This window comes from Gadus morhua, chromosome 23 (genome assembly GCF_902167405.1).
Source record: "Gadus morhua chromosome 23, gadMor3.0, whole genome shotgun sequence".
Lineage (NCBI taxonomy): Eukaryota > Metazoa > Chordata > Actinopteri > Gadiformes > Gadidae > Gadus > Gadus morhua.
Window position 1 is genome coordinate 24,761,332 of NC_044070.1, and position 22,148 is coordinate 24,783,479.

Sequence of the window (22,148 nt, forward strand, 5' to 3'; positions counted from 1 at the left end):
TTGGCTGAACCCCGTAGGGACGAGCCAATCCCTGCTGGGTTCATGATAACCGGAGTGGGGTAGGAGGACAGGGTGTCATGGTGTGTATACAACATACGATAGGTTTGTGTGTTTGGACGAACCCTTCACCAGGGTCGCTGTGTGACGCCCCCCCGTGATGATAAACATGAGTCTGTGTGTGTTACACAAACGGAGCCTTTGGCCACAGAGGAGTTACTGGGGAGGGATTTAAGTGTCGATGCAAATGTGTGTGTGGGTGTGTGTTCGTTCACACACAGAGTGAGCGTGTCAATTCATGTTTCCTTGGCTGTCATCCGAGCGAGAGCAAGCGCCTTTATCTTCATCTCCCTCCCCATTTAAACACGTGCACAGACATGCACGTTCTGCCCTGCAACCAGTGGGGAGAAAGCTCTTCCCGAGACAGAGACTCTCCGGCACGCACAACGTACCCGGACACACACATGGCTACACACACATGGCTACACACACATGGCTACGTACCTGGCACACGCATGGCTACACACAGGCACAGGTATTCCCGTGCATAGCGGCGTGCCCTGCAGCAGGTGCGGTGCTCCAGGTGTAACCGCGTCCCACTCCCCGGCTGCGGGCTGGTCAATGTGCTCCGACGCTCTGCTCCGTGGAGCTCTGGTCTGCAGGAGGTTTCTCAAAGGTTGCCCGACTTTAATTGGTTTCCTTTCCTTCTCTTCTACTTTTTCCTCTCCGTGCCGCGGTGAAGTGCACGGGGCGTCATTGGAATGCACGGCCGGGGTGGCGAACACCTCCCGGGCTCAGTGCTCCCCGGGTCCGGACGGGGATTAGCAGTAGACGTGACCCCCCCCGGCTGAAGCATCAACCCCCCCGTAGCGTTGGGGCCGATGGGTTCAGCCGCTGCTCCCTGCAGCCCCCCCTCCCTGCCTTTACCCGTCGAGGTGTGATTAAAATATAAATAAAAGGTGTTTGAACCTCCCTCAGGGGACGGGGAACGGGGTGTCATCACGGGGAAGTACGGAGATGTATGAGAGGGGACGGGCCTCCATGTTTATAATGAGAGGTGAAGGGGTGCTCTCCTGGTTCCACACTTGAATGAAAGAATGTAATTACCTGATCATATAGTTTCCATCAGAAGGGGCTTCCTTGTCTTTGCTCATGTGTTTAAGATGGAGGAACGTTGTGTCTCTAGTCCCCACCGTGTCCGTCTGTCCTCATGTCCTCCTCATGTGTTTAAGATGGAGGAACGTTGTCTCTAGTCCCCACCGTGTCCGTCTGTCCTCATGTCCTCCTCATGTGTTTAAGATGGAGGAACGTTGTGTCTCTAGTCCCCTCGTCGTCTGTTTCCTGTTCTCATGTCCTCATGTGTTTAAGATGGAGGAACGTTGTGTCTCTAGTCCCCACCGTGTCCGTCTGTCCTCATGCCGGCTGTACTGAGGGACTCTAGTCCCCTCGTCGTCTGTTTCCTGTTCTCATGTCCTCCTCATGTGTTGCAGCCATCATGTACGTGATGGGGGCTCTGGGCCCGGCCGCGGGATACCTCCTGGGGGGGGTGCTCATCGGCTTCTACGTGGACCCCACCACGGAGGTCACCATCGACCAGAGCGACCCCCGCTTCGTCGGCAACTGGTAGGTGTGTGTGTGTGTGTGTGTGTGTGTGTGTGTGTGTGTGTGTGTGTGTGTGTGTGTGTGTGTGTGTGTGTGTGTGTGTGTGTGTGTGTGGATCTTCCATCAGTGGTCTTTGATATTTACCAAGTTAATGTAACGCTCACAGCTTCAGCTGTGGGGATCTCTGGTGGCTCTTCCCCTGTTTCAGATAATTATTGAATGAATAATTGGTTTAATAACTGGGTTTATCTTCTCTGCAAACGAAGCAAGCCTAATTGTAATTGACATCTCTTTGGGCTCTCGTTAACTTCTGACGGGCATTTGGCATTTTACATGACCTAGCATCGACTCCATGGTGAATGCATGAACCTAAAAGAGGAACCCATCGGTTCAGCTCTCCAGAGTCACCAGAGGAGCGTGTGTGTGCACCAGAGGAGCGTGTGTGTGCACCAGAGGAGCGTGTGTGCGCACCAGAGGAGCGTGTGTGTGCACCAGAGGAGTGTGTGTGCGCACCAGAGGAGCGTGTGTGCGCACCAGAGGAGTGTGTGTGCGCACCAGAGGAGCGTGTGTGCGCACCAGAGGAGTGTGTGTGTGCACCAGAGGAGCGTGTGTGTGCACCAGAGGAGCGTGTGTGTGCACCAGAGGAGCGTGTGTGCGCACCAGAGGAGCGTGTGTGCGCACCAGAGGAGTGTGTGTGTGCACCATGAGGAGCGTGTCTGTGCACCAGAGGAGCGTGTGTGCGCACCAGAGGAGCGTGTGTGTGCACCATGAGGAGCGTGTGTGTGCACCATGAGGAGCGTGTGTGTGCACCAGAGGAGTGTGTGTGTGCACCAGAGGAGCGTGTGTGTGCACCAGAGGAGCGTGTGTGTGCACCAGAGGAGTGTGTGTGCGTCCGTCTGCTCCGGTCGGGGCAGCGCGTCAGTCAGGGTGTGGTCTGACCCCCATCCCACTGACCCCCGACCCCTCAGGTGGAGCGGCTTCCTGCTGTGCTCCGTGGCCATGCTGCTGGTCATCTTCCCCATGTTCGCCTTCCCCAAGAAGCTGCCCCCCCGCCACAAGAGGAGGAAGAAGAAGAAGAGCGTGTTGCCCGGCGACGACTCCAGCGACGACGAGGTGACGAAGGAGAAGACGGCCGGCGGCGCCACGCACAACGTCTCCTCCTCCATGGGCTTCGGGAGGGACTTCAGAGGTACGGGGGCCCTGGTCGGTCCGGGGGGGTCTGGGGGGGTCCGGGGTCTGGTCTGGGGGGGGTCTGGGCCCTGGTCTGGTCTGGGGGGGTCTGGTCTAGGGTCTGGTCTTTGGGGGCCTGTTCTGGTCTGGGGGGGTCTGGTCTAGGGTCTGGTCTTGGGGGGCCTGGGGCCTGTTCTGGTCTGGGGGGGTCTGGTCTAGGGTCTGGTCTTGGGGGGCCTGGGGCCTGGTCTGGTCTAGGGTCTGGTCTAGGGGGGCCAGGGGCCTGTTCTGGTCTGGGGGGGTCTGGTCTGGGGTGGCCACCCACCCCCCTCGACCAGACCCACGTGCCCTCTATCCCTCCAGCCCTGGGAGCCCCCGCTCGGGGGTGGGGGCTCTAGCCCCCCCCCACAGGATGTAAATGAGTGTAACTGCAGCAGCCAGTCTACACTGGGTTGGGTTTCAAACCTTCACAGGCACTTTTTTTTACATTTTGCTATTAAAGGCCGAGATTGCGTTTTCTGTCAGCCTACGGATCCCCTCCTCGGGCTACCTGATTGGCAGAAACAAATATGAAGTAAAAGGAAGCGAAGCGCAGCGGGCGCCACGATGGGAGCGCTGCTATCAGACGTACCCTCAGTGACCCCCACCAGGTGTCTGAGACCATGAAGAGCTCTGCTGTCAGACGTACCCTCAGTGACCCCCTTGACTGACGGGGGGGTCAGTCGAGGGGTCGCACCTCGAGGTTCATTCAGACGTCCTCGGGCCGTGCAGGAAGGGTTGTGTGTTTCAGAGCGAGGCGTCAGGCGGAGCTCCGCGAGGCGTCAGGCGGAGCTCCGCGAGGCGTCAGGCGGAGCTCCGCGAGGCGTCAGGCGGAGCTCCGCCAGGCGTCAGGCGGAGCTCCGCGAGGCGTCAGGCGGAGCTCCGCGAGGCGTCAGGCGGAGCTCCGCGAGGCGTCAGGCGGAGCTCCGCCAGGCGTCAGGCGGAGCTCCGCCAGGCGTCAGGCGGAGCTCCGCCAGGCGTCAGGCGGAGCTCCGCCAGGCGTCAGGCGGAGCTCCGCCAGGCGTCAGGCGGAGCTCCGCCAGGCGTCAGGCGGAGCTCCGCCAGGCGTCAGGCGGAGCTCGGATGTCTACTCCTGGGACATCGTCTCTCCGGTCCTCTGGGTCGCTCAGCCTCGCCCCAATGAGCTCCCCTTCACCCCCCCTCCTTCACCCCCCCTCCTCCACCCCCCCCTCCTCCACCCCCCCTCCTCTACCTTTGGTTAGCAAACCAAACTGGATGTATTATAGGATCTGTTCCCGTTGGTGTATAGACCCGTCGCTACTGCTTCGCTCCCCCACCAATGTGTCAAACACAACCTAGTTTTCCCGCTGTTGGAGAATTCCCCGGTCTGTCCCGCTTCGGTGTGTGTGTGTGTGTGTGTGTGTGTGTGTGTGTGTGTGTGTGTGTGTGCGTGTGTGTGTGTTCTCTTCTCCTTTTTTAAATGAGCTCTCATGGGATTGCATACAGTTCCTCAGCAGCGGAGGGGCACACACGCACACACACACACACACACACACACACACACACACACACACACACACACACACACACACACACACACACAGACACAGACACAGACACAGAGAGACACAGACACAGAGACACACAGGCGCAGTAGCAGTAGCAGTGTCATTGAATGGAGAGATCCTAACCCGAACCTGGCAGAGGAAGGCTTGGTTGTTCGGAGGGCTTGCACAAGAAGCACCGCGGTGCCCATGAATACATCCGCCCTATAGGGCCAGCGACCGTGGCCCTATAGGGCCAGCGACCGTGGCCCTATAGGCCCAGCGACCGTGGCCCTATAGGGCCAGCGACCGTGGCCCTATAGGGCCAGCGACCGTGGCTCTATAGGGCCAGCGACCGTGGCCCTATAGGCCCAGCGACCGTGGCCCTATAGGGCCAGCGACCGTGGCCCTATAGGGCCAGCGACCGTGGCCCTATAGGGCCAGCGACCGTGGCCCTATAGGGCCAGCGACCGTGGCCCTATAGGGCCAGCGACCGTGGCCCTATAGGGCCAGCGACCGTGGCCCTATAGGGCCAGCGACCGTGGCCCTATAGGGCCAGCGACCGTGGCCCTATAGGCCCAGCGACCGTGGCCCTATAGGCCCAGCGACCGTGGCCCTATAGGGCCAGCGACCGTGGCCCTATAGGCCCAGCGACCGTGGCCCTATAGGCCCAGCGACCGTGGCCCTATAGGCCCAGCGACCGTGGCCCTATAGGCCCAGCGACCGTGGCCCTATAGGGCCAGCGACCGTGGCCCAATAGGCCCAGCGACCGTGGCCCTATAGGCCCAGCGACCGTGGCCCTATAGGCCCAGCGACCGTGGCCCTATAGGCCCAGCGACCGTGGCTCTATAGGGCCAGCGACCGTGGCCCTATAGGCCCAGCGACCGTGGCCCTATAGGCCCAGTGACCGTGGCCCCATAGGCCCAGTGACCGTGGCCCCATAGGGCCAGCGACCGTGGCCCTATAGGGCCAGCGACCGTGGCCCTATAGGCCCAGCGACCGTGGCCCTATAGGCCCAGCGACCGTGGCCCTATAGGCCCAGCGTCCGTGGCCCAATAGGCCCAGCGACCGTGGCCCTATAGGGCCAGCGACCGTGGCCCTATAGGCCCAGCGACCGTGGCTCTATAGGCCCAGCGACCGTGGCCCTATAGGCCCAGCGACCGTGGCCCTATAGGCCCAGCGACCGTGGCCCTATAGGCCCAGCGACCGTGGCTCTATAGGCCCAGCGACCGTGGCCCTATAGGCCCAGCGACCGTGGCCCTATAGGCCCAGCGACCGTGGCCCTATAGGGCCAGCGACCGTGGCCCTATAGGGCCAGCGACCGTGGCCCAATAGGCCCAGCGACCGTGGCCCTATAGGCCCAGCGACCGTGGCCCTATAGGCCCAGCGACCGTGGCCCTATAGGCCCAGCGACCGTGGCTCTATAGGCATTTAATTCTCCCAGTAGTGACTGCATAACAGCCATTCTGCAAGCTCAGGTGCTGTGGCTGTGGGGTTGTGATGTATTTCTGGGCCGTGTTTACGCCTTTGTTGAGCCCTGTGTTTGTTGGGGCACCAATTCAGCACTTTTTTCTGATGTGTTTCAGCAAAAAAGGTCTTCTTTCAGTGAGCACTCTCTGACCCTAAAACCGACTTTTCCTTTGAACAGAGTCATCTTTCCCTGTGAAATAATCATCAAATTAATAATAAGAAAATAAGAATAACTAAGAAATAGTAGTATAATTACTCCTAGTAATTACCTGACAGAATAACAGGGGACAGTTCAACATGAGTCTCCATAATCTGAAGGGAATGATGATATCTGCCGTGGTTCAGTGTGTCTACTGGACGACTGCTACCATGTGAGACTGCCTTATTGTTCGCTTGTAATCAGAGACTTTCTTCTAATCTATTGAATGATTGTACTACTTCATGATGTTCTTACTTAACCTCACAACACATTTTACGAGATTAAATATTATGTGATTCATTTTCAGTTGTGAATATCTGTGGAGTGTACAGCCGATAAACCTAGGAATGTATGTTTAAACATTGTTTATCTATCTAACCATACTTCACATAATAAAAATATATATTTATGCTGTTGTCCAGTCATAAATTAATAATTATTATTATGGATGGAAATGAACTGTAAATCTAAAATTAGGACATGATTTGTTCTCGCAACAAGGTTTAGAGAGATCTTCTTCTTTTTTACCGGCTAATCCTGATACTTTACCATATTTGAATAGCCTAATCTTATTTGTTTTTTATCCTGACGCTAATGCTGTAGGCCAATGGGCACTGTGCTGTATATGGTTGGGTTCATGTCTGTGAGTTCTGCCCGGTAACAGTGATGCTGTTACAGTTTGACCATGAGCGTTTTGAGTGATGGGCCAATTGCAATGAGAGGGCATTTCTGCGTCCGAGTCACATGGGAAATGTCCTCTGGCAGATGTGTGTGTATGCAATGTGCTTGTGAGTGTGTAAGTAATTGACTGGCTGAAAAAAGATGAGAGGACTAAATATAGATGACTCAACCGGGAACTGATCTCAGTCGGTAGAGGCGTAGCGAGATCCTGTTCCAATCAAAACCACATTAATATTTTGTTTATCGCTTAGACAGACCATCAGTCCACATCTTCCACCACCAAGTTTTTTAAACTTTCTCAACAATAATTATTATTAAAAATGATAACAAAGACAATACTCCTTGTTGGGGTAAGGGTTATGATAACAACTACTGGTAATACGATTAAGGATATTTTAAATGATTGGAACAACGATGATAATAACTCTAATGATAATAATGTTCATGATAGTATTAATAAATGAAAACGGCACGTTGAGTTATCGCTACCATGATACAGGACGTCAATGTAATGTTTGCCATCCATGTGTAAACCTTGAGTAGGAGGGAACGGGAAACCTGGCACTTATTGTGAGTTATTTCATGTTAGTAATAATTCACCTCTGAGTAGTACAGGGTTTCATGGCCTCTCAGCAATGGTAACAAATAACCATTTACCTCCATTTTACCATCAGAACTGAAACGGGTTTTAGGAGAGCTGTTTGTGAGGGGATTCCGACGGACATGTTTGCTGCTGGAATGCTGCCTTCACTTCACTAAACGTTGATTTACAGCATTTAATGGATCTCCGGGCCAAATGGCACCTCTAGATAAGGACAAACGGTACTCTTATATCAGCGAGAGATCAAAAAGTATTTCCGTCCTAGACCAGACCCAGTATCAAAGTGCATCGATCAATATGAATATCAACTGAAAACAAATTATGGTTTAGAAAATGTTTAAAAATAAGAACAATGGTGAGTGTGAGTAATGCATCCAACCCATCATTGAGTTACGATGTCATCCCTGTATTCCCCCCCCCCTCCCCCACAGAGCTCCCCAAGGCGGCCATGAAGATCCTCAGCAACATGACCTTCATCTTCATCAGCCTCTCCTACACGGCTGAGTGCGCCATCGTGACCGCCTTCATCACCTTCATCCCCAAGTTCATCGAGTCCCAGTTCGGCATCCCCGCCTCCAACGCCAGCATCTACACCGGTGGGCGCGCACACACACACACACACACACACACACACACACACACACACACACACACACACACACACACACACACACACACACACACACACACACACACACACACACACACACACACATCCCGTTTCCTGTGTTGTTCCTCTGAATGCTAATTCATTCATTCATGGGGCGTCCAGGTCTCTCACTCTCTCTCTCCTGAGTCGTTTGCGCTGGACTCCAGCGTGTGTGTACGGACAGGCTGTGGTGGTGCTATGAGTCACTCGTACTCCACATCCAGAACGCTAATGTACCGCTCTGTTGACTGGCAGCACTGCAGCCTGGAGTCACTGAGGAGAGAGGACGCACACTCTCCCTCACACACGTCCACACGCGGACACCCCTCAGCAGTCCGTCTACCTGCTGCACTAGGCACCACTCGCCGTGGAGGAGGATTCATAACGCATAATCCTTCGTCCCATGGGACCTCTTGGTGCCAGCTCTGCTCATACGCCATATTGTGGCAGGGAGTGGTAAACACTCTCTCACACACACACACACACACACACACACACACACACACACACACACACACACACACACACACACACACACACACACACACACACACACACACACACACACACACACACACACCACAATGCGATTGCCTAATCTTCTCCAGCCTGTTGCCAGGAAACCAGGAGTGAAGTCAAATGGGTGGTGCGGTTGCCATGACAACCCAAACCATGCCATGGCTGTGATGTGATGATGAGAGGGAGAGGGTGCCCCTGGAGAGGGCAGGGGACGGAGGGATGCTTGCATTAACCAGATGGACCCGACCCCCCCACTGAGGGCTTAAGGCTTTGAATGAGGAATGACACACCACTTTAAGAGTGTGTATCGTCGTGTGTGTGAGGTTTATAGTTTACTTTATAGTTGTGTGTGTGTGTTTGAGGGTTTATAGTTGTGTGTGTGTGTGTTTGTTGGAGGGTTTATAGTTGTGTGTGTGTGTGTGGCTGCCTGTGTATACGTAATCACTGTGTTTGTGGACAGGTTAAAGAGCTGTTACGTTTGCACAGTCATTATATGCCTCTGCAGAAATAGCACTATCACGCACACACACGGGCGCACACACACATAGACAAACACAAACACACACGCACACCTCTCCGTCTTTCTGATGCACTTTGCAGCCTCCCGACGCCTACCTCCCAGTCACGTTCCTCCGTCTGCTCTCCCTTCTTTTCCCCCGTTCCCTTTGGTTTCATCCTTCCTCATTCATCTTTAGATAGTTCAGTGATTGGCTCCTCCTCATCTTTAAGTGTTCCTCACACTCTTGAGCTTTTATTTCACTCGTCCTCGTTCTGCCTAAATTCTTTCCTTTCTCCCACACTGCACCTCCCCCTCTCCATCTCCGTTTCTCCGTCTCTCCCCCTCCTTCCCTCTGTCTCCCCCCTCTGTCTCCCCCCTCTGTCTCCCCCCTCCGTCTCCCCCCTCTGTCTCCCCCGGGATGGGCTCTGGGCTTTAAGTCGATCACAGCGGTCTGTAGGACATGAAGACCCCACACTTCACTGCAGGCTCCAGCCGACTTGGCAGAATCAGAGATCAAGATTCAAGTTAGACTATCAGTACACCTCGAAACAGCCACATCGACCCTACACACACACACGTACACACACACTACACACTACACACGCACGCACACACGCACACACTCCAATTGTGGTTTCTCACACTCCCGTGTCCATGTGTGACGTAGTCTGAATAATGGTTCAGTGTTGTGCGGACAAAGGGGGCTTGCCTTGGGACTGAGGCCGGGCCTTCACCCCACGGGGCCGCCGGGGACCTCACCAGCCTTGGGACTGAGGCCGGGCCTTCACCCCACGGGGCCGCCGGGCCGGACCTCACCAGCCCCGCGCCGCTCTGGTTGAGGGGGAGGGCTTTGAATGGCTGGTTGACACCAACCAGGAGTGCCAACCAGCCAGGAGGAGGTCCTTCCTCCCTGATCTCTGGGTGGAGCACGGCGGTGAACGCTGGCGGTGAGCGCTGGCTGTGAACCAGCTGTTTGAGGCGGTTCAGGGGACATGTTTCTCATCGGAGCGCTGTAGCTCAGCAGACCTTACTCATGGATACAACAAGCTATGGAGCACATTAAAGGAAAGGGAACACTGGAACAGGCACAATATGACCCCTTTAACAAATGTACTAAGTTAGCAAGTGTGTGCATGATGTCTTTAAGGACGTGCTTGCGTGAGCACGTGCATGCTCTTAATCCCAGGAAAAGCACTCTTTACAACAAAAACCCTGCACTCACAGGATAGACATAAGCTACAGCTGTCTACGGCTGGCTCCCACTGACAGTCGCAAAGGGTGTGTGTGTGTGTGTGTGTGTGTGTGTGTGTGTGATAAAGAGTGATGTCCACAGAGATAACACGAGTGCCATGTCTCTGATAGATGTCACGGTGTATACTGCAGTGTTTTAAAAGACACAGACAGACAGACAGACAGACAGACAGACAGAGAGACAGAGAGACGGACAGACGGACAGACGGACAGACAGAGCGGATGACTCAGCCCCCCCCCCTCCCACCAGCCTCTCTGTCGTTATGCAGTAGACTGCAGAGAGCTCTCAGCCGGGCTGAGCGATCACCAGGGGCAAGCCTCTCTGGATGGCTGACCCAGGACTAGCTCAGAGCTAGCTCTGCTAGCGGCCCTGTATCCCCAGTGTTAGCTTCTCTCTCGCTGTCGGTCCGAGCCGAGGGGAGCACCAAGGTCCTGTCTCTGGGGGACACGCACTCATTCTCTTCCACACACATCCATTTTAAGTCCCATATTCTTTTAATCCATTGGGATAGCGTGAAGGTTATTGTGTCGTACAATTTCATGTGAAAGCCGTAAAACCTACTAATCAAATTTATTTTAACGTAATTAATCACGACATGTTTATTATTATTCATTAGTTCGACCTAATTCTGACATGTTGATCACACCCCACCACCTTTAAGTGTCAGGGTTAGGGTTTCATTCTATTGTACGCGTGTGTAATCAACCCAGCCTCCCTCCAGATCTCTTGCTCTGTCTCTCTCCCTTTTCTCCCCGTCTTTGTCTCTCGACCCATCCCTCCTAACCCCTTTTCTACAGGCTTCTCTTTCTTTGTTTGTTTCCTCTCCTGATCTCTCCCCCCCCCCCCCACCAGACACACACTTTCCTTCTCTTTATCATTCACTCCAATTTCCTTCACACTTTTTCTCTCTCTCTCTGTCTCTGTCTCTCTCTCTCCCCCTCTCTCTCTCCCCCCTCTCTCTGTCTCTCTCTCTCTCTCTCTCTCTCTCTCTCTCTCTCTCTGTCTCTCTCTCTCCCCCTCTCTCTCTCCCCCCTCTCTCTGTCTCTCTGTCTCTCTCTCCCCCTATCTCTCTCCCCCCTCTCTGTCTCTCTCTCCATAACCACACTCCCCCCCCCCCTCTTTCCTTCCCTTACCCCTCTTATGTTTTCGATCACACATTTTCTCTGTTTCTCTCTCCCCCTTTCCTCCCTTCGTCGTCCTCTCTCTCCCCCTCTCTCTCTGTTTCTCTCTCCCCCTTTCCTCCCTTCGTCGTCCTCTCTCTCCCCCTCTCTCTGTGTTTCTCTCTCCCCCTTCCCTCCCTTCTTCGTCCTCTCTCTCCCCCTCTCTCTGTGTTTCTCTCTCCCCCTTTCCTCCCTTCGTCGTCCTCTCTCTCCCCCTCTCTCTGTGTTTCTCTCTCCCCCTTTCCTCCCTTCTTCGTCCTCTCTCTCCCCCTCTCTCTGTGTTTCTCTCTCCCCCTTTCCTCCCTTCGTCGTCCTCTCTCTCCCCCTCTCTCTGTGTTTCTCTCTCCCCCTTTCCTCCCTTCGTCCTTCCCCTACCGCCCTACCACTCTTATCTTACGACTAACCGTTTCCCTCCTTGTTGAGTCTCTAGTTGTCTCTCACTCTGTCCGTCTGTGTTCACATGACACTCAAGAAAATTGAAATTGTTAGTCCAACTACGATTGCATTATTAAGATGCATGTATACAAGTTAGTCAAACAAAAATCGAATGGAATTGGGTTTCTCATAGTCGGATTAAGACCCCTCGATTATTTGATTGATAGTCGCATTAAGCGTGCATGTTTACGTCAATCGATCTGGAATTGGATTTTGCGTTCTGCCCATGCTCGAGATCTTTTCCGGGGGCCGAGAGCCGTAAGTAGAAGGAGATGCTAGTGGTGGTGTTGTCGCCGTTGGAAAATGAGAAACAGCCATTTATTTAAAAGGTGGCGCAGAAGGTGTGTTGTGATCATCAACATGCATTCAGTAAACAATTCGCTTCGATTTCCCCCAAGGCTGATTTAAAAGTACATGTTTCCCTAAACGTTGGTCATCACCGAGGTTGTAAAGTAGTAACTTTGGGCACATCTGTCAAAATTAATCTTTTTTCCTTCCGAAGTGTTTACGATCTTTATTCTTTTATTGCGCCGCGGCCGAACTGACGGGGATATTCTCTGATATTCTGAATCTTAAGACTGCGTCGGGTACTCTGACTCTCTGGTACTACAGAGACTCGTGTTGGGGGTTATCTCGGCTGTGTTGGAGAAGGAATTGGGTGTATCTCACACCTCCCTCCCTCTTCCTCCCCCCTCCTCTAACTCCCCCATGTTCTGTTTCGTCCTCGCCCCCCAGGCCTGATCATCGTTCCCAGTGCGGGCGTGGGCATCGTGCTGGGGGGCTACATCATCAAGAGGCTGAAGCTGGGCGCCCGCGAGTCGGCCAAGCTGGCCATGATCTGCAGCGGCGTGTCGCTGCTCTGCTTCTCCACGCTCTTCATCGTGGGCTGTGAGAGCATCAACCTGGGGGGCATCAACATCCCCTACACCACCGGGTGAGAGCCTCCACCTACACCACCCACTCCCCTACACCACCCACTCCCCTACACCACCCACTCCCCTACACCAGCCACTCCCCTACACCACCCACTCCCCTACACCACCGGGTGAGCGCCTCCACCTACACCACCCACCTCCACCACCCACTCCCCTACACCACCGGGTGAGGAGCCTCCACCCACCGACACCCACCTCCACCACCCACTCCCCTACACCACCCACTCCCCTACACCACCGGGTGAGGAGCCTCCACCTACACCACCCACCTCCACAACCCACTCCCCTACACCACAGGGTGAGGAGCCTCCACCCACCTCCACCACCCACTCCCCTACACCACCGGGTGAGGAGCCTCCACCCACCTCCACCACCCACTCCCCTACACCACCGGGTGAGAGCCTCCACCCCCCACTCCCCTACACCACCCACTCCCCTACACCACCGGGTGAGGAGCCTCCACCCACCTCCACCCACCTCCACCACCCACTCCCCTACACCACCGGGTGAGGAGCCTCCACCCACCTACACCACCCCACACCTCCACCACCCACTCCCCTACACCACCGGGTGAGGAGCCTCCACCCACCTCCACCCACCCACACCACCCACTCCCCTACACCACCGGGTGAGGAGCCTCCACCCACCTCCACCCACCTCCACCCACCGACACCCACCTCCACCACCCACTCCCCTACACCACCCACTCCCCTACACCACCGGGTGAGGAGCCTCCACCCGCCTCCACCCACCTCCACCCACCCACACCACCCACTCCCCTACACCACCGGGTGAGGAGCCTCCACCCACCTCCACCCACCCACACCACCCACTCCCCTACACCACCGGGTGAGGAGCCTCCACCCACCTCCACCCACCCACACCACCCACTCCCCTACACCACCGGGTGAGGAGCCTCCACCCACCTACACCACCCCACACCTCCACCACCCAAACCCTGACACCACCCACACCACTCACACACCAATAACACCGGGTGAGCAGCCCTACACCGCGCACACACACACACACACACACACACACACACACACACACACACACACACACACACACACACACACACACGCAACGTGTTGGTGTTCAGGCCCAGAGGAGAGGACCCTCTCCACTGGGCCCGGTGTTCCCAGAGGAGAGGAGAGAGTCCTCTCCTCTGGGCCCGGTGTTCAGGCCCAGAGGAGAGGGTCCTCTCCTCTGGGCCTGAACACCGGGCCCAGTGGAGAGGACCCTCCACTGGGAAGGCGCTCTTCATAGTGGGGCCGAGTCCGGAGCCCGTTGGCATGTAGGGTCTTCATGAGGAACGCTCACAGAGTCGCCTCTACTGGTGTCCACACGCCAGACACGCGCTAGGCCAGACGTAGCGCTGCGCTGCGCTGCTCGCTTCCAGTGGGACTCCAGCGCCCGTTGTCTCTCTTCCCGTCCGGGATCAATCGACTAGATCTTATTTAATCTTGAGGTTTCACTCTTCACTCAAGGCTACCAGAGGACGTGGGCTTTCTTAGAACATGCTGATTCCCCCTCGTAACGCCCCGGTCTACGAGGGAACACATTTGTTTACTCTCCGCTGATTGCCTCAGAGATTTGCCTCTGGTTCACATCATCCGGTGTGGCATCCCGCCACGTGGTCCTCGGCCTGGACGGGCCCGGGGTACCGTGGAGGACTGGATATACCACCCCCACCCACCAGCCGGCGACGGAGAGCAGCCCTTTTGGCTCCCCAATCAGGGTGATTGGGGGACACCTGGCCGAAAGCACGGGAGCCATCTTAAGAGGAGGACCAGCACAGCACAGGACGGGTCGGGAGCAGGAAGGAAGGGCTCGTGGCAGCGAGAGAGCCTAGAGGCCCACGGAGGCCCTAGAGACCACGTCTCCTTCATTGTTTGATTGTTTCAGTTGACTGTTAAATAAATCCCTGAAATGGCTAAAACCCCAAGGCCCCAAGCGAGTTTTGTACGTGGATTCCGGCCCAACCGAGCACCGGGATACCACACTTGGTGGAGAATGCAGGCAAAACGAAGGTCCCACTATGGCTCCCCGGTACAGACGCCGCCGCCGCAAGGGACGCCGCCGCCGCCGCAAGGGACGCCGCCGCCGCCGCAAGGGACGCCGCCGCAGCCGCAAGGGACGTCGCCGCTGCCGCCAGAGACGTCGCCGCTGCCGCAAGAGACGTCGCCGCTGCCGCAAGAGACGTCGCCGCTGCCACAAGAGACGTCGCCGCTGCCGCAAGAGACGCTGCCGCCGCCGAAAGGGACGCCGCCGCCGCCGCAAGGGACGCCGACGCCGGCGCAAGGGACGCCGCCGCCGCCGCAGCGCGAGACGAGGCCGCAGCGCGAGACCGGGACGTGACAGTGCCGTCGACCTACGCGGACGTGGGGACGGGCCGGCCCTGCATGCTGGCGACATGTTGGGCAAAGGAAGCGTCCGGGTGCCCAACCGTACCTGCGAGAGTGATGTCCAAACAGACGCAGGCCATAGTGGACACTGGCAGCATGGTCACCCTCCTCCGGCCCGACCTGGCGGGGGGAAGGGAAGGGTCACCAATGGAGGTGACATGCGTACACGGGGACACACGAACATACAAGACCTGCCACGTGGTCGTCCGGACACCACAGGGGGTGTTCACGGCTAGGGCAGGGGTCGTGCCACACCTCCCGGTGCCATTCCTAATTGGGAGGGACTGCCCGATTCTCCGTCGGCTTTGGGACCCGGCGCTGGAGTCCCGGGTCCGGAGAGATGCGGCCGCCGCGGCGGCAGGAGGTGCGGCCGCCGCCGCGGCAGGAGGTGCCGTCGCCGCCGCGGCAGGAGGTGCGGTCGCCGCCGCGGCAGGAGGTGCGGTCGCCGCCGCGGCAGGAGGTGCGGTCGCCGCCGCGGCAGGAGGTGCGGTCGCCGCCGCGGCAGGAGGTGCGGTCGCCGCCGCGGCAGGAGGTGCAGCCGCCGCCGGTGCGGCAGGAGGTGCAGCCGGCGCCGGCGAGGCGAGAGATGCGGCTGCCGTCGCGGCAAGGGATGCGGCCGGCGCCGCTGCGAGAGGAGCGGCCGCCGCCGCCGCTGCCGCGAGGGACGCAGCCGGCACCGCAGGAGACACCCGGCCCCGGCGAGATACCTGCCTGGGCGGGTCCCTCGGCTACCTGGGGCTTGGACAAAGGGTGGAGGAGTGTGGCATCCCGCCACGTGGTCCTCGGCCTGGACGGGCCCGGGGTACCGTGGAGGACTGGATATACCACCCCCACCCACCAGCCGGCGACGGAGAGCAGCCCTTTTGGCTCCCCAATCAGGGTGATTGGGGGACACCTGGCCGAAAGCACGGGAGCCATCTTAAGAGGAGGACCAGCACAGCACAGGACGGGTCGGGAGCAGGAAGGAAGGGCTCGTGGCAGCGAGAGAGCCTAGAGGCCCACGGAGGCCCTAGAGACCACGTCTCCTTCATTGTTTGATTGTTTCAGTTGACTGTTAAATAAATCCCTGAAATGGCTAAAACCCCAAGGCCAAGCGAGTTTTGTACGTGGATTCCGGCCCAACCGAGCACCGGGATACCACACCGGTCACTGTGACGTGGGGAGTGTTCGGTCCAGGTCATCAGAGGCCACGGTCCAGCGCTGGGAATCCTCTCTGCTGGCACAATAGGAGGAAGTCTACACACACACACACACACACACACACACACACACACACACACACACACTGTACCAGGGCTCTGCACGCTTTGAAGCCATCAAGACGCAGTCGGCCTCTGGCCTCTGGCTGGATCAAACGGTTGGCCGTGCACGCAGGCTCTAGTTAATGACCACATGATGGACATATGTACCCCCGCACAATGACCTTTGAATCGGGATCCTGTGGCGTTCATAACACGCTTTGACTATACGTTGTACTGTACTGAAATGTACACAATGTTCAGGCCCAGAGGAGAGGACCCTCTCCTCTGGGCCCGGTGTTCAGGCCCAGAGGAGAGGACCCTCTCCACTGGGCCCGGTGTTCAGGCCCAGAGGAGAGGACCCTCTCCTCTGGGCCCGGTGTTCAGGCCCAGAGGAGAGGACCCTCTCCTCTGGGCCCGGTGTTCAGGCCCAGAGGAGAGGACCCTCTCCTCTGGGCCCGGTGTTCAGGCCGAGAGGGGAGGACCCTCTCCTCTGGGCCCGGTGTTCAGGCCCAGAGGAGAGACAGTCGGGCTGTGTTCCGGTACCTCTTTGACCTGCTTCACCCACTAATGACACAACCTCTCAGAGTGGTCGTTTGTTAAAGTCCTGGTCTGCCCCAGAGGGTTTAGCACGCCCCTGTGATGTGGAAGGCGCTCTTCATAGTGGGGCCGAGTCCGGAGCCCGTTGGCATGTAGGGTCTTCATGAGGAACGCTCACAGAGTCGCCTCTACTGGTGTCCACACGCCAGACACGCGCTAGGCCAGACGTAGCGCTGCGCTGCGCTGCTCGCTTCCAGTGGGACTCCAGCGCCCGTTGTCTCTCTTCCCGTCCGGGATCAATCGACTAGATCTTATTTAATCTTGAGGTTTCACTCTTCACTCAAGGCTACCAGAGGACGTGGGCTTTCTTAGAACATGCTGATTCCCCCTCGTAACGCCCCGGTCTACGAGGGAACACATTTGTTTACTCTCCGCTGATTGCCTCAGAGATTTGCCTCTGGTTCACATCATCCGGTCACTGTGACGTGGGGAGTGTTCGGTCCAGGTCATCAGAGGCCACGGTCCAGCGCTGGGAATCCTCTCTGCTGGCACAATAGGAGGAAGTCTACACACACACACACACACACACACACACACACACACACACACACACACACACACACTGTACCAGGGCTCTGCACGCTTTGAAGCCATCAAGACGCAGTCGGCCTCTGGCCTCTGGCTGGATCAAACGGTTGGCCGTGCACGCAGGCTCTAGTTAATGACCACATGATGGACATATGTACCCCCGCACAATGACCTTTGAATCGGGATCCTGTGGCGTTCATAACACGCTTTGACTATACGTTGTACTGTACTGAAATGTACACAATGTACTAAATTCACGTTCCCGTAGCTTTCCTGTCCTTTCCTCTCTCCAGCCTGAGCCGCTGCTCGCACGCCGGTCGGAGCCAGGCTTAGGGTCAAACAAAGGCTCCGTATTTGCGTGAAACCATTTATGTATTGTATTGTGGTGACTTCATCTGCATAGACAGCTTGAGCTTTGAAATCCTACACCCCTGTTCTGGATCAGATCCAGACCCTCAAACATATTTCATGTTAATCGTTTTTATGACATAATCACTAATTCTAATTACATTCGGTGAGTGTCTGTTGACCTGCCACAGCCCTAGGCAAACCATTATTTCCATACACACACGCTCATCACCACACACTGTGTGTGTGTGTGTGTGTGTGTGTGTGTGTGTGTGTGTGTGTGTGTGTGTGTGTGTGTGTGTTAACTGATTACGTGTGTGTGTGTTAACTGATTACGTGTGTGGGTGTGTACAGAGAGGGGGTTGGGTGCCGGTCACACTCACTCCCTCCCAGCCCTGGGCAGTATTGTGTTCGAGGCGGTCTCAGAGCGGGGGTCCCCCTGTAGACAGAGGGGTCCCTCAGGGGGTCCCCCTGTAGACAGCGGGCCCCTGGGTGTTGGTGTGAGAGCAGGGGCCGCTCCGTCCTTCTGTCCGTCTCACACCCATCAGACCAGCGTCATCATACCAGCAGCAGCACCATCGCACCGAGAAGAAGGAGACCATTAACTCTGTCTCCCCCTCAGCCCCACCCTCACCATGGCCCACCGCAACCTCACCGGCAGCTGCAACGTCAACTGCGGCTGTAGGATCCACGAGTACGCTCCAGTCTGCGGCTCCGACGGCATCACCTACTTTAACCCCTGCCTGGCCGGCTGCAGTGGGGTGGGGAACGACAGCACGGGGGTCAGTCGGCACACACACGCACACGCACACGCACACACACGGACACACACACACACGGACACGGACACACACACACACACACACACACAGACACAGACACAGACACACACAGACACAAAGACACAGAACCACCACACAGTGAGTCCTCTGCTGATGCTAACAGAACCACCACACAGTGAGTCCTCTGCTGATGCTAACAGAACCACACAGTGAGTCCTCTACTGATGCTAACAGAACCACCACACAGTGAGTCCTCTACTGATGCTAACAGAACCACCACACAGTGAGTCCTCTGCTGATGCTAACAGAACCACCACACAGTGAGTCCTCTACTGATGCTAACAGAACCACGGCACAGTGAGTCCTGATGCTAACAGAACCACACAGTGAGTCCTCTGCTGATGCTAACAGAACCACACAGTAAGTCCTCTACTGATGCTAACAGAACCAGCACACAGTGAGTCCTCTACTGATGCTAACAGAACCACACAGTGAGTCCTCTACTGATGCTAACAGAACCACCACACAGTGAGTCCTCTGCTGATGCTAACAGAACCACACAGTGAGTCCTCTGCCTTATGCTAATGCTAACAGAACCACGGCACAGTGAGTCCTGATGCTAACAGAACCACCACACAGTGAGTCCTCTGCTGATGCTAACAGAACCACCACACAGTGAGTCCTCTGCTGATGCTAACAGAACCACACAGTGAGTCCTCTGCTGAAGCTGATGCTAACAGATTGATGCTGGCTTCATTCACGGAGTCTTGTGTAGTCATCCCTTTGGTGGAAGAAGTACATATTCGTACTACAATCCCATGAAGTGAAGGAACCTAGAAGCTGTAGAGATAGGGGGCCGAGTGCTGGGCCCGGGAACATGTGTACATCATGCATGTCTTAAGGAATGCAAACCAAGGGCGCGATCCAACAGCCTCTCTATAATAATACACATTTCCTCGTACATGTTCCCGGAAGTCAATATCCAGCAGGAAGTGTCTAGCTCCATAACAATGTCCGACAGGAAATCAAAACAACATTGGTGAAAGTTTTTCTATTGTTAGAGGTGTGTGATTGTAGGTGTAGGTGTGTATTTCTCTGAAAAGTACCCTAACTGAATTTTGAATCTCCAAATACGAAGACAATACTAAATTCCAATATATTTAACTAAGGATTAAGCAACCCAGCATCACAAAGTCCACGTATCATCTCCTACCTTACAGAACCTAACTTATTTTAATTAACAGATACTTAGTCGTAGATTATCTTCTGTTAGTCGTTTTAAAGAATGCCGTTGTGGTGTTCCAGTGTCCGTTGTGAGGGCTCGCCTTCGTGGGGGATGTCCCTGGCATCAGGGTGACGACTACTCACCCTGTCCACACACTCGTAAGCCTTCTGCCCAGGACCCCCGAGGTCCTGATGATACCAGGACCCCCGAGGTCCTGGTATCATCAGGACCTCGGGGTACCTGGTGTGGTGGGCTGGTCCACGTGTATAGCCTGCTGTGTGCTGGTCCAGGCTCCTGGTACACTGTCCAGGCTCCAGTGTGCTGGTCCAGGCTCCTGGTACACTGTCCAGGCTCCAGTGTGCTGGTCCAGGCTCCTGGTACACTGTCCAGGCTCCAGTGTGCTGGTCCAGGCTCCTGGTACAGTGTCCAGGCTCCAGTGTGCTGGTCCAGCATCCAGGCTCCTGGTACAGTGTCCAGGCTCCAGTGCGCTGGTCCAGGCTCCAGTGTGCTGGTCCAGGCTCCTGGTACAGTGTCCAGGCTCCAGTGTGCTGGTCCAGTGTGGTGCTGGGCCGGTGTGGTGCTGGTCCGGTGTGGTGCTGGTCCGGTGTGGTGCTGGTCCAGGCTCCTGGTTGCTGGCCCGGTGTGGTGCTGGTCCGGTGTGGTGCTGGTCCGGTGTGGTGCTGGTCCGGTGTGGTGCTGGTCCGGTGTGGTGCTGGTCCGGTGTGGTGCTGGTCCCGGTTCCTGGTTGCTGGTCCGGGGTCCAGGCTCCTCACCGCGCCGTGTCCCCAGCAGGTCAGGAACTACACGGACTGCGGCTGCGTCCAGAGCCGGCAGGTCATCACGCCGTCGTCCGGAGGGCCGGTCAACCAGCTGCAGCTGGTCATCGTGAAGACCTACCTGAACGAGAACGGCTTCGCGCTGTCGGGGAAGTGCGACCGCACCTGCAATACCCTCATCCCCTTCCTCATCTTCCTCTTCATCGTCACGCTCATCACCGCCTGCGCACAGCCCTCCGCCATCATCGTCACGCTCAGGTTTGGCTCCTCCCCCCTCTATTTGGCCCCTCCCCTCTTTGGCTCCTCCATTACTACCACTGTTTGTTTGTTTTTCTCATTAGGAATTCTGTGTATAAATGACTTAATAGTACAAGGAGTGGAACTATCTGGAATACGCATCATCACACCGATAATAATGAATCCTCCAGGTGAATGTTAACTCTGCACTCCTGCTCTGTAACCGTGTTGTTCCCTCCCCAGGTCTGTTGACGAGCAGGAACGGCCTTTCGCTCTGGGGATGCAGTTTGTCCTGCTCAGAACGCTTGGTAAGCAGCTGGTTCATCTTCTTTCTGCTCAACTTAGTGTCCGAACACCGGCCTCCAGCTCCTGACTCAAAGCCCGCAGCACGTAAAGTAGCGGCATTCATCTGAATAACCCAGAGCTCTGAGGAATATAGGCCGTCACAGCTTCACCATCGCCGACGTACATCCACAGCATCCACTGTGAGACGTATTCCTCAAGACAATCTCTCTTTCTTTACTTTATCTACATTTAGGGCTTTAGTCAGAAGAAGGAGAAACAACAATATGTCGCCGTCGGTACAGTAAGGATGTTCATAGAACCGAGTGCCGAGCACTAACATGATGTTAAGTACTCTTTTTGCCAGGATGTACAACATACAATCTGTGCATACCTTGGGTGCCAGGACGTACAAACATAGAATTAAGAGTAGGGGAGGGGTGGTAGGGGGGGGGGGCTATGCAGTCCAGGTGAACTGGAAACCAGGGAGACTTGAGTCTCTCCCAGAGCGTCGCCGGGAGTGACTCTGCAGTCCTGGCGTCGGCAGGCAGCTCGTTCCAACATTGCGGTGAAACATATGAGTTGTGACTTTGTCCCGTCTTAATTTCCCTCGACTAACAGGCGTGAGTGGTCAGGCTCTTCTCCTCTTGTCCTGTGTGCTCCAGCCTCTCACACTGGAGGCAACACGCAGAGCCAGTGGAATGTGTAGCGGGCGGCTGCAGCAGCCCCTGCCCTGAGCTCAGCTGTAGCTTAGAGTTAGCCCCAGAGTTAGCTTAGAGTTAGCCCCAGGGTCAGAGAGCTGCAGCCCTACCAGGCTCCAGACCTCCACGGTATGCAGCAGCCAATGCAAAACAGACGCATTCTCCCCAGGCACATAGCTGTGTGTGTGTCTGTGTGCGTGCGTGTGTGTGTGTGTGTGTGTCAATGTGGCCGAGGGTTGTGTAGGTTTGTAATAAATATAACCGTGTGTGGTTGGATGTCAAGGATGATATTAATTCTGACCAACTT

General features: G+C 56.1%; 1 protein-coding gene across 1 annotated transcript in view; it reads left to right on the plus strand.

Moving 5' to 3' along the window:
- Window positions 1-22,148, plus strand: part of LOC115536889 (solute carrier organic anion transporter family member 5A1-like) — a 46,052-nt gene that overhangs the window by 23,165 nt on the left and 739 nt on the right. Inside the window, 7 exon segments of the mRNA XM_030348348.1 lie at window positions 1,488-1,620; window positions 2,568-2,788; window positions 7,696-7,860; window positions 12,514-12,712; window positions 18,461-18,620; window positions 20,638-20,879; window positions 21,102-21,166. Of these exon segments, the coding sequence (XP_030204208.1) occupies window positions 1,488-1,620; window positions 2,568-2,788; window positions 7,696-7,860; window positions 12,514-12,712; window positions 18,461-18,620; window positions 20,638-20,879; window positions 21,102-21,166 (1,185 nt within the window).